The sequence below is a fragment of the Chaetodon auriga genome, chromosome 22 (genome assembly GCF_051107435.1).
Source record: "Chaetodon auriga isolate fChaAug3 chromosome 22, fChaAug3.hap1, whole genome shotgun sequence".
NCBI classification, from domain to species: domain Eukaryota; kingdom Metazoa; phylum Chordata; class Actinopteri; order Chaetodontiformes; family Chaetodontidae; genus Chaetodon; species Chaetodon auriga.
This window is the reverse complement of record NC_135095.1, coordinates 17044748-17057299: the sequence shown is the minus strand read 5'-3', so window position 1 is coordinate 17057299 and position 12552 is coordinate 17044748. Positions and strand designations below refer to the sequence as shown.

The window sequence follows — 12552 nt, the reverse complement described above, 5'->3', positions numbered from 1 at the left end:
CACTGGCACTGGGGAGTATTGACATGTCACCTCAGGTGATGCCTTCAAATGGTTCAGTCTGCAATGACAGAAAACATCCTCACTGCAATTGATGAAAATTTGGGATTTGATTTCTCAAAGGAAGAGTTCAACATGTTGGGAGATTCGCCTTTTTGCCATCATGGCTACATTTTAAGAGAAGATCGATGCGGCTCTCGTGTCTGCGTGGTAGATACGAAGCCAGCTGCTGTTTAGCTTAGCTTAGCACAAAGACTGGAAACGGGGGGAAACAGCTAGCCTGGCTGTTTCTAGGAGTAAAGGAAAGTAAAGCTCACAAAGTAACATGTTGGATCTTTATCAACACAAGAACTGAAGTGGAACTAAAGGTTGGATATGGCACTATTTCTATTTCTTTTGTTTTTTGTACCTCTACAATAACATCAACTGCTTGATTAATCGATTAATTTTGAGCATTATAATACTTTTCAGCACTATGAATCATGATTTGTGTTTGGAGATGTATGTGGACGCCTTGTTGTGTTGAAACCTGGTTTGTGTGGATCAATATTCAGTGAGCTGCACGTTATTCATCACGTGAAAGGTCATGATCGTTGAGGCCAACACGAGATTTTCAAGAAATCGCTAACGCTGATGCAAATCATTGTTTCAGATCTGGAGCAGTCGCTGCCTCTGAGTTTGTGTATCTGTCTGAGCATTTTTTCCACATTGTCATGGTGGTAATGAGGAGTGGGGGTGGTAGTGAGGAGTCTGGGGTGGGGGGGGGCAGGACTGATTGGATTCTCCACAGACTTCATTAGTTAAAACAAAGCCAGTTGTCCATTTGGGCTCTTTCACAGCCTAATTGATATTGATTTAGTGATTTGCTCAGGGGTGATTTTAAAGCATGTTTGGTGCTGTCGTCAATGCTGCTTTTCCTCTGCTCTCTGATGGCGTTAGCTCTCCATCCTGCCGCTAACAACAAACTCTCAGTGAGGAGGATTTTTTGGCTTTCTGGTGACGTGTGTTTTCCTCCTCTGGTTGACGTTTCTCTTCAAATCATTCTTAACAACCGTGAGTCTTTACACACCGCCTCCTCCCACTTTGTCGCCTCATTGCCGTCGTATTATTTTATGACATAATGAGAAAAGCCAAGGGAGATAATTCTCTTTTCTACCTAATTTGCCTCCATGGATCCAGCCTTGTCAGTGCAGCGAATTAGCCAGGGTTATCTTTTCGTTGTGGACTCTTCAGCCGCGATGGCGCTGATAGATCGTCACCATCTCCACAACTGGATAATGATAGTTATCATAAATGGTTAGCGGTTGGCTAAGTGAAGCATTGAGATCAATGGCGGTGGTGTTAGTGGTAAAATGAAGGAGGCCTTTTATCATGTTGATGGATGGCAGGCCTGTCTTTAATGTGACATGTTATGATCATATCAATTTGTCCTCAGTTCTCATAGACATCACTTTATTGCCTCTCCGTCTCTCACAGTCCATCACCCCGCACTGTAAATTCAGACTTGAAATGGCAGCGTGCCACAACGCTCCATAAACCAACCATTCCTCTTCCTCCGCTGCCACCCTTCCTTCTCGCTTCCACTGGCTTCTGCTCTTTCTCTCTCTTTAATCCACCTGCTTTCCACTCTATTTTGATACCTCTCTGTCTCTATTTACTGTCCTCCTCCCCTCAGTCCTTGACAGGCATCGGCGGACAGCCTGAACGAAAGAGTGAAGGAATCAGACTGGGATTAAAATGTAATATCAGACTATTAAAGAGATTAGTGGTTGAGATTCCGCCGTCTGAGCTACCCCCCAATCTGATGAACTGGCATTCATGATATTGATTTATTCCCCGGCTTCTTTTATCGTTCCACATTCACATGGACAGCGATAGATCTGATATGGTGGCCTTTTATGAGGCACCTTGTCACCGGTGCCTTTGCTGCAAGTAACCGCCGCCCGGCTGCCGGGAATGACTGTTTATGGAAGAGAAGTTTATTCATCAAATGTGTAGTTTTGAAAGAGCAGCAGCAGCAGGATGGATGAGGACATGACTGATTTCCGTTTCTCAAGTGGACATAAAGCGAGGTCCTGGTATTGAACCTGCTAATGAAAGCTTCAGATGGAACAGCATCGCCACAAAAGGGCCTTAATTATTTCCAATTATGACAAACCATCATTTCAGCTCAATTATGTTGCACATCCGTCAAGGCTAACAAGGTAGCAGGATGTGATTGAGGTTCCCTATTAGTGTCTCTGTCGACACCTTTGCAAAGACTTATGATCATCACCGGCCTGCCATCAAAGGAGAGCATCTGTAGCACTCAGATTCTTTCCATTCATACGTTTTCACATCCATTTGTTTTCGTCTGATCCAGACTCAAGTCCCCCCACCGTGCATCCACCTGTGCATCCCTCCATTGATGCATCCACTCAAAGCTGTTGTCAGCTGGATGCTCCACCGGTATTTTTAAGAGCAAGAGCAGTCACGTGGGATTTTTGATGGAGATGCGGCTAACCTTGTCGGCTGGTCCTCGCAATGCAGTTTGACTTTGATACTGCAGTTTATAGTTGCATGTCATTGCTGGTAGCTTCAGGCTCGCGAAGCATGTTAAACAACACATCGTCTCACTGCTGGATGATGATTTGAACGTAGCCTGGTTTTCTTCTGGAAGTGGCCGTGGTATAAGTGTGATATTCACTCCAAGGAGGGTGTCATCACGTACGTGGTTTGAGACAAAATCATGTGATTGCTAAAGGAAATGCCACCCAGTGATAAAGATAATTTGTCGTCTATTACTTCTGTGGATAAGGTCTGCTCAGGTTTAGGCATCAAGAGCTGCTTGTCTGAGGATTGTTGTCATGGCTAGAAGCCAACCACCGTTGGTAAGAGACTCAAACTGCAGCCGTTGGTGTCAGAGTCTCACACTTTGTCCAACCAGCCGTCCATCTCAGCCTCCTCTCTGCGTCATTTGCAGCATGTTGCAGCTTCCTCTGTGATTGTTCTCTGTGATGTCTTTGCAACAGCCAGGGCTTTAGTTGAGGAGGCTCCTTCTGAACAGTTGTTGTACGTTATGAAACACTTTGAGGCAGAAGCGGATTTATGTTTCTTATTATGTAAAATGTTATTAATTCAGATCCATGTTTGCTGTAATTTGTAAAATGACTTTTCACACCATAAACGCACAAAGCGCTCACAATCAGCCGTTATGTTGAATATCCTTCATCCAGCGCTTCTTCTCACATCTAATTTTCCCCTCTATCCCGTCTCCTCCAACCTCCGTCCATGTTCACTTTGCGCCATCTTATCATCCGGCCAACCGGTAATGGCCTCGCTCTCTGCGACGCATATGATGCCTGTGTGTGTGGCCCAATCACAACCTTAATGCATCTCAATTTAAGCACTGGTGTAACACACACATGTGCAGCCCTCTCTGGCTGACACACGCACACGCAGAGTTTATTGTGTTGCGAGCAGTGACGGGTCGGGGCGGGGGGCATCAGCAATGCGTGACGCGTGCCTCCATAACGCCGGCCTCATTTGCATGTGTGAGGAGGTCTGGGCTAATGGAGCTGATCTGTTGCGCTGTTATTAAATGGGAAAGAGAAGGGGAGGCGGGGGAGGAGGAGGAGGAAGAGACAAAAAGAGGGGAGGTCTTCTCTCCTCTCCCAGAGGCATGATGGATGATTCAGGAGTCTCTCCTCCACTGAGTTTAGGTTGTTGTACAATTTGCGGTGGTCACACAGCAGCACGCACACACGTACACACACATGCGATATGCATGTATGTGTGAAAGTGTGTGAGTGTGCTGCAGCCAGCCTGCATACCCTTTGAACATCACACGGTAAATGAGGCCGAACACACTCCCACCACTTCTCCCTTTTGTCGACCCTTTAGCGCTCAGGTCGTTTCTCTCGCTGCATTTAAATGTCCTCAATATGTCACACATGCATGCATGAACGCATGCACCCTGCTAACACACGTGCACTCGATTGTGTGCGCACACACACACACACAGTAAACGAAGCCTGTTGGGGCATTTGTTTCAGACCCTTTTTATAGCGCACACATGCACAGTTTTACTGCTGCGTGTTGCAGTGTAATGGCCATTTCCCAGCATCAAACTGTGGAGCAGTTCCATTTGAATTGCTGATTGAATAGACTGTAAAATAATGTTTTATTACTGCATGAGTTTCCACACTGAAATCAACAATCGTGATGATTTATTTTTCATTATGAGGTTGCAGTTAGCATGCATTAGCATGTGTTAGCAGTTGGGAAGCTAGCAGGTCTAAGTCTGTTCATGTAGATCCCCATTCGCTGCACCTGCGCCTGCATCCCACCAACCTCTATGTCAAGGAAGTACAAGAAATAACCAAAATCAGCATTTAAAAACAATACATGATCATGAGGTATTTTGCTGTCATGGCGTCCACACATGCGTGGCTGCTTTTCCCGTCATGAGTTAAGAGCTCAGACTTGTCGATCAATACAAAACAAAATGTGTTAGAGTGATACATCACCCGGTGTGGGGTGAGGGGCTGTGGGTTGAACCTCAATACTTCATGAGTACTGAGCAAAGTGTGTCCATAGCATCGAGTGGCATAAAGTATTGATCAGATCTTCTCTGATAAAAACCATGAAACCTTTCTATATTTGCTCTCATCCATGTTTAAAATTCCCCAAACTAAGGTACTGAGCAAAGGATGGATTTGATAGCTGTGCCAAGCCTCTTGCGAAGAAGCTGGATTCATGACATCAGCGAGCTGAGAATCCATCTCGCCAGGCTTCAGGTTGTGTGCTTGTGGCTGAACCAATCAGCATCCTGTGAGGAACTGCTGGCAGGTACAATGGCGGCTCCTAAAGAGGTTAGCGTAGATGCTGCTCGTTAGCGTTAGCGTAGCGTGTATTCACTTTTCTCCCAACTGGCTTCATCAAGAGTTTTGCTCTCCCACTCCATCATATGGTTTGATGATCTGATTGGCTGAAGTCATTGGTGATAGACAGTGAGAGACAGATGGGTCATCCAATCACTGGTGCCTGCCCTTTTCCAAACATTTTCCATGGACCACGTCCCAGATGGGTCCATGCATCCTGTTACCAGATCTCAGGTTTTTGCATTGAAACGTCGTCACTCAGCATCTTTATTTTTGACAGGTGGCTTTAGAAAGCTTCTCGTTTCCTCATTGGTGGTGATTGGAGGCTGTGATCAGTTTGAATTCACGTCAGCTGCAGCTTCCAGTGGACATCCACAGTAGTTCTGCCAACATATGGTGCAATGCTTTGGCAGCGTTTCAGGGCTTCCAGGAGGACGACAGCAAGAAGTCCATTTAGCCTTTGTGTGCTTGTTTTCCTGGAACGTGCTGAGTGTGTATGCTGCTCTGCAAAGTTTCTATGAGCATTTTCCCCCTGAAACCTTTAAAATCTTGTCACCATAAAAAAAACCTTTGATCTTAGCAGTTTCACATATGAATACATGTGAGTCAGTGCTTTTATGAAGCGTTGAGTCACTCCGAGTTGTGTCTTTCCCGGTGCACCATGAATGCAGCCTCCGTCAGAGGATGATTAATGAAATGGCAGCTCGTTGGTGTCGCTCAGGTCTCGGTTTCATCCAATCCTCATCCCCCCTCGGCACATTGGCGCCGCCATCTATGAGACTCATCCTCCAATGGGAGAGTTTAGATCCATCTGGAGGCGGGCCAGCAGCCCACATCTGACATCATCTTAAGACCTGGCACAGTTTGGCAGAATGACACTGGCTGTCTCACACACACACACAAATACTAGCACACACACACACACTCACACACACACACACATACACCCACCTGCGATGGAGATAAGATTAAGATGAAGAAAGAAGTGGGAATTCTCGGGAGGTGTGAAAGTCAAGTGCGTGAATGTATTTATCGGTGTTTAAAGATGGTGTCCTCCGTGTTGGATGTGTTGATTGGTTGGGGATTGTGGGTGCGGTATGCGAAGCGGGTTGTGTACATGTGAAAAGCAGGATGGCAGGTGAGAAGGAGAGAAGTGTTAAAAACAGAGTGTTAGAATGACACAGATGGGCTGCGGAGACGAGGATGATGAAGGGGAGAAAAACATTTTGGAAGAGAGAGAAAGACTCAGAGAGAGCGTCTCTCCTGGTGTTCACAATTCAGCCATCAGACAATCAGCAAAACGCCGTTCGACAACAGTTTGGTTTGCCTGTTAATCATTTAATCTGTTTGAATTTGCTGCTTGTGTTATATGATTATAAAGTCACAGCAGATTATACGCTGTCTCTGATATGCATGGGGTAGACAAAATAATAGGAACACGCCAGTATAACACAATACAATTCAATTGCACCACTGACAGCAGCCTCTGAAATGACCATAAAGGTAAATCAACATCATAACCTTTATGATTGTGGGATTAATGTCTTAGTTTTAGCAAATAAACAAGCAAGTGTATTTGAGTCTGAGCTTTGATATGATGCTAAAGCTGCGAATGCATTCACATGAACTAAGTATCCAGGTTAGTCCTGGTTTTATGCCGTCCCATCGTACTGGTTCCTGCAGGTTTTTAACTAGAAAAACCCCCAAAACTTCCGAAAAAGGAAAAGCCATCATCTTTTTCATGCTGTGAGCACCACAAACTGAATCCTTTTCATCTTCATCTTTCACCCAAAACCCAAACAGAAAATAAGACCAAAAAGAAGAATAATGGCTTCTGAGGAAGTTGTCTTCTGCGGCTGAGCAGTAAAGTTCAGACACATCGTGCTGCAGGTTTGCCAGTAACCAGGTTACTGCAGCGCATGTGAACTCATTCTCTGATTTCCCTCCGTAACCTGATTTCTCCCGGTAACCTGGTTTCTGGTGCCATTAATAATGGGTTAACATCAGTCCCATAAGAGCATCAACACGGTATCGCGTGTTTCACACCATAACAGAAGCATCCGTGTCACTTCCAATATCTGTTTGTGTGCGTGTTTATTAAAAAGAGGCAGAGGGGGAAATCACTTTAAAAGCTCCGACGTGGGAGCGCTCTTGTCATCGATGGTGTTCAGAAGTGCCGTGACAGCTGGCTCGTTGCGTCTCCTTCATGTAGTGCTGATGCTCAGTGTGTTTGTGTGTGTGTGTCCAGCAACGCCGGCGGTCCTCGCCGGGTCCCGCCACCTGCTTCGCGGCGACTCTGGCACCGTCGCCCGAGGAGTCCCTCACGTTTCAGCTTCGTTTTACGTCTCCACCAGGCCTGCAGCGGCGGGAGACCTGCAGGAGTTTGTGCTCTGGTTCGTACGTGCCGCCAAAAAGCTGTCCGTCGTGAAGCATAAGTCTGGCTGGCTTCCACCTGGACGCTGCTGTCCCATCTGTTTCCATCCCGTTGATCAATTCTGACCCAAATCTTGTCGGCTCGGCTTAAGCAGACCAACAAGGAGCAACTGATGCTCTGAAATCAGACCTCTTTTGCTTTAAACAGAATCAGTTGTGCCGTAAAGACATGTTTATTTTTTAAGTGGCTCTGCAGCAGAGCAGCTGATTCTCCTCAGAGGAACATGTTGAAAGGGGAAGATGATGTCCAGACCTTAAAAAAAATAAAGCTTTCTCAGCGATTTTGAATTTCCGCACAAACAAATGTCCGTTAAAAACCACATATTCCAAACAACTGTTTTTTTGAGGTAATCCTGCTGGATTTTAAAGGCTGTTGGGGAAAGGCAGAGCTAAATTATTGCTAGACATTTCTATGAACAATTGGCTAACGTTTAAAAACAAATAAAAACACTTCAGATCGAAGTAATCCAGTGGGTTTGCATGTTTGGAACTAAAGAAGGAGAGTTTAATCCAGTCCAGCTTTAGGAGAAGACGCAGAAGGAGAAGGGTGTTGTTAGCATTAGCACAGATAGCAGGTTCCCAGAGTTCCCACGGTCACATCAGAGGCCGCACCGTTTGACTGACAGCTCATCTCTGGGAACAGCAATGCAAAAACAAACGTGCGCCCGTGTCTCCAGATACAGAGATTATTTTTTACAAACATATCTTGAATATGGAAGCGGAGCGTCCACAAGCTCTCGGTGCAGTTCCACTTCCTCTTGCAGCGAGTGAAACAGCAAGTAACGAGATATTTCTTCCAAATGGTTAGAAAACAGATGAGTTTTTGGCTGAAAGTGAGAGGAAATGACTTTTTTTAAGGATGGTTTTTTCAGCTTCAGACACATAACTTTCAGATTCAAACTTCCAGCGTGTCTCGAATGTCAGATATCATCCTCCTCCACGATATATCCACTCAGCCAGAGGAGCTCTCGGCCGTTGCGCTGTCTTTAGTGTCACATGCTCGTAAAGTTACTCTAATGAAGTTTTATGAGCGTCTTCATGGCTGTTTCTGCTGCACTAGCGCCGCAGCCGACGTTTAACATCCAGCTGTTTGGTAATAGGAAGCGTGGAGTGCCAACGTTTTGCTTGTGTAGAAGTATGTAGACTCAGAAATATGAGAGATGGCGTGTGTGGAGGAGTTTTATGTGTCGTAGTGTATGCGTGTCATCTGTGCGTGTGTGTGTGTGTGTGTAAACTTGAGTGCGAGCAGTGTGTGTTTGATGTTCCATTTACCCTTTTTCATAATTCATGGCATTGGGAAAATGGACTGAAGCGGAGGTGTGTGTGTGTGTGTGTGTGTGTGTGTGTGTGTGTGTGTGTGTGTGTGTGTGTGTGCAGCAGGATAACAGGATGAGTGTTCTGTGGTCGGAGATGAAACAGACAAAAGTGTGTCTTTGAAATGCAAAGAGTGACGATAGCAGTGATTGGCCACCGTGTTGAGGAGGAGCAAGGAGTTTTTTCCCAGCATTTCATCATGATACACACACACACACACACACACACACTCTCTCTCTCTCTCATACACACAGACACACACGCTGGTTATTAATGACAGCACTGTTAATGCATTATTATTTTATTTACCTCTGTGACATAAGACCCGGGCTAATTTGGTGCAGCCATGAGCTCTGGGGGGTTGTGTGAGTGTAATGCTGGCTCACACACACACACACACACACACACACACACACACACACACACACACAGACACAGTGTCTAGTGGTGGGGCCTGGGGACCAATTTATTTACATGCAGTGGAAGAGGAACAGAGGATTGGAGGAAGGGATAAAACAAAAAGGAAGGAGAGAGAAAGAGGAAACAGCAGGGAATTATGGAGAAAACCCAGTGGAACGAACAAGTTTCTCTACTGCTCCCAAGGACAGACAAGACCAATTTACTATTTAGATGGCTCGGTGTGTGTGTGTGTGTGTGTGTGTGTGTGTGTGTGTGTGTGTGTTTTGTTTTGCCAGTAGCTTGTGTGATTTGTATCATATTTCCAGAAACACAGCCTTCATGAGCACCCAACTGTTTTCCTTCCACTGTTAAAGAGTAGCTAATGCTAAAGCTGTAGAGCTGCTCTGCATACGTTCAGCCTGGAAACAGGCAGCGGGGGCTGTTGGGGGCTGGGGGGGCTGGGGGGGGCAGGAAACCTTGGAAAACGCTTTCATCTACATATGATGTAATACATACAGGATATTCATGTCTTTTTCTTTTGTGACAAGCAGAGTGTCATCAGCGTACAATGAGAGAATGACTATTGAAGTGAATGAGACGCTTCGCTTCGTCAACTCTTTATATGAATGAATGTTTTGTCACTTTTTGTCTCTTTGGTTATATTCTGTTAGATTTTTGTATTTTTTATTCGTTTTTTTAAGATTATTTTTCCAGCTTTTCACAAATCTACCCTTTTTCTTGTCTTGCAGGCAGGACGCCAGTGACCTCTCTGGGCCGATACAAAGGTACCGTTCTCCATCTTTTATTCTTTCTCTCTCCTCCTCTCACCCCTCGCTCCTTCTCTTCCCCTCGGCCTCGTCCTCAATGAGGCATGCAGTATATCTCCAGGCTTCGGGCCAAACACTGACTACATCAACAGGCGTTTTCCCCTCAGCACTGGAGTGGTGTTGGCGCCGGCGTTCAGGGGGCAACGTGGAAGGACAGGGCGAAGATGAGATGAGGAGGTGGGCAGACAGAGAGGGAACCGAAGGGACGGAGGAAAAGGGAAATTGGAAAGGAGAGATGTGAGATCTGCGGCCGAGGAGGGTCATTAAACTAAACCCTTCGGCGACAGAGCGACAGATCAAGCGAGGGGAGAAGGGGAGGAGAAGGTTTAAATAAGGGCCCGTCTTAAAATAGCACTACCTATTTCTCATCTGAGGCAGAATTAACAGGAAAAGGACGAATATCCTGCCCTCATCAGCGCCCCCTCCCCCACGGTGCAGAGCGAAAAAGAGAAGGAACACTTCATCACCCGTTCGATCCGTTTCGCATTACAAAGCTTTACGATGTGGATTATAATGCAGCACTCGTTAATTTTTATAGAAGTGTTGACGATTCTGAACGTCTGAATGAACATAATGCATCAGCAGATATATGGTTGTTTACCGTCATAACTCTCCATGTTTGTTGTTGTTGTTGTTTGTTTTTGAGGTTGTAATCTGGGTGAAGGGGCCCTTTAAATACTCTGACTCGCTGACATGAGCGCATTGTCTTTTATTTGTGCGTTTTTTGAACCGAGCCTTGTTTCAGAGGACAAATAAACATCAGCGGCGTCTCGATGCCTCAGATGTCGCTCGGAATAATACATCAGCACCGACTCTGGACTCTTCTGTCTTGGCTCGAGCTCAGCAGACAAACGACGAGAGATGTTGCGTGGGGGGAAACTGTGAACACGGTCTCTTAAAAGCTTCTGTTGACGACGCAAAGGTGACGAAACGTGGATCGGCGAGGTCGAGCCAGCTTTGAGGCTCCGCGAGCCTGTAATGAAATGAAGTGCGTCTAATGGCTAATGGCAGGAAGCCCATTTAAAAACTCTTAAATATGAGAATATGCGGCGGTAATGTAAAGAAGATGCGATTTTAATGGGCTGAATCAAGTACGACCGCTGATGTAGCCCTTTAAGAAACTCTAGAAATCGAACTTTTTTCTGTTATTGATTATTGTTTTTACCTTTGAATGAGGCGGCGCGGGAAGAAGGAGGATAAACTGTTCAATCCTCCAGAAGTCTGCATCATTTCCTCATGGCAGAAGTGGATGATACTGATGTTTGATAATGAATTCTCCATATAGTCTCAGTGTAAAGCTGCTCCTGATGGTATTCATGGGCACCCAGCAGGTAAATCAGCTCCGATCCAAAACAAGCTCCTGCACAGCGGAGACGCAGCGAAACACGGGAGGAAGGGAACGAGACGACGACTGTGGCTGTGAATAATTAGGCAAAATAGTTTGCTTTTGTTTTTCTCTCTGATTGGAGAAAACAGGCGAGGCTGTGACTGGCGCATGAGCTCGCACACACACACACACACACACACACACACACAGAGAAACGACGCGTGTTACACACTAATCCGCCACGCAGCTGCGTCATTCCAGAACGTGTGTTTACTTCCTCTCTGCCTTCACCACCATCGCCGCCGCCACCGCCGACCCCCCACAATCCCCTGCAAACACACACACACACACACACACACACGCACAATCACACAAAAGAGAACTGGGCGTGTAATTTGATCCTGTGCGCTCTCCTCCTCTAATGAAGCTCTCTGGCGGTTTGACTGACACCCGGCTCGTTATTTAAGCGTCTGTTTTGGGCCGGGAGGAGGAAGAGGAGCCGGGAGGAGGAGGAGGAGGAGGAGGAGGAGGAGGAGGAGGAAGGGGGAGGCAGAGATAGGAAAAGTGGAAGCAAGGGAGCTGAAAGAGAGGATGAGGTTAGGAATTGCGAGGATGGGGACGGATAAACGGACAACAGGAAATGAAAACAGGCTGCAAAGATGGAGCAGGGGTGGAGGGAAAGAGGGTCATGGGAGTCGTAGGAAGAAAAAGAGAGGACAACAACAGACAAGATGGTTTGGGAGGAAGAAGAGCTGATGCCGGAAACAGGGGTGATAAAGGGTGTGAAGTGTGTGTGTGTGTGTGTGTGTGTGTGTGTGGGTATAATTGCAGGTCTTTGTGCTGATAATGTTCTTTGAAGGCACACAGCTGATAATTAGCGAGCGTGGCTCCACAGATGCCTTTCAGCATCGGTCATTATGAGCCGCAAACCCGCTATTGGCTCTGACATGACCTCCTGAGACGGGCAGGGCGCCGCGCACGGGCACGGGCGCGCGCGTCCCACCCTCACGTGAAGAGAGGCGCACAAATCGGCGTAAACAAGCGTTGATTAGTGTATGAATAGCATCAGCTCACGAGTGGAACAGATACAACAGCTCTCTGAAGGCCTCCAGCTCCTGCCTGGCACGAGGGCTACAGGTGTGTGTGAGACGCACAAATGCACACACACTTCCTGTTTACGGAGCCAGACAGCAGAGACAGTAATTACAGGGATTCATACAATGTGGCGTCCCGGTACGCTGCGTCCGTTATTGCCTCCCCGGTTGCCACATGACAACAGCGGTCCCTCGCTACGGCGGCTGCTCGGCGCGCCGCTTCTGGCCCCGCCTCCGCCCGTATTCCCACATCTGAATATTTATGAGGCGAGCGGCTGCAGTCAGAGCACACGGGCTGG

General features: G+C 46.7%; 1 protein-coding gene across 14 annotated transcripts in view; it reads left to right on the top strand.

Annotated features, from left to right (window-relative positions):
• The window catches only part of celf2 (cugbp, Elav-like family member 2), a 179177-nt gene that overhangs the window by 28900 nt on the left and 137725 nt on the right, over positions 1-12552 (top strand). For all 14 annotated transcript variants that reach the window (XM_076722781.1, XM_076722784.1, XM_076722769.1 and 11 more), the window contains exon 2: positions 9755-9790. In XM_076722781.1, coding sequence (XP_076578896.1) covers positions 9755-9790 — 36 coding nt within the window. The remainder of the gene's footprint in view (positions 1-9754; positions 9791-12552) is intronic.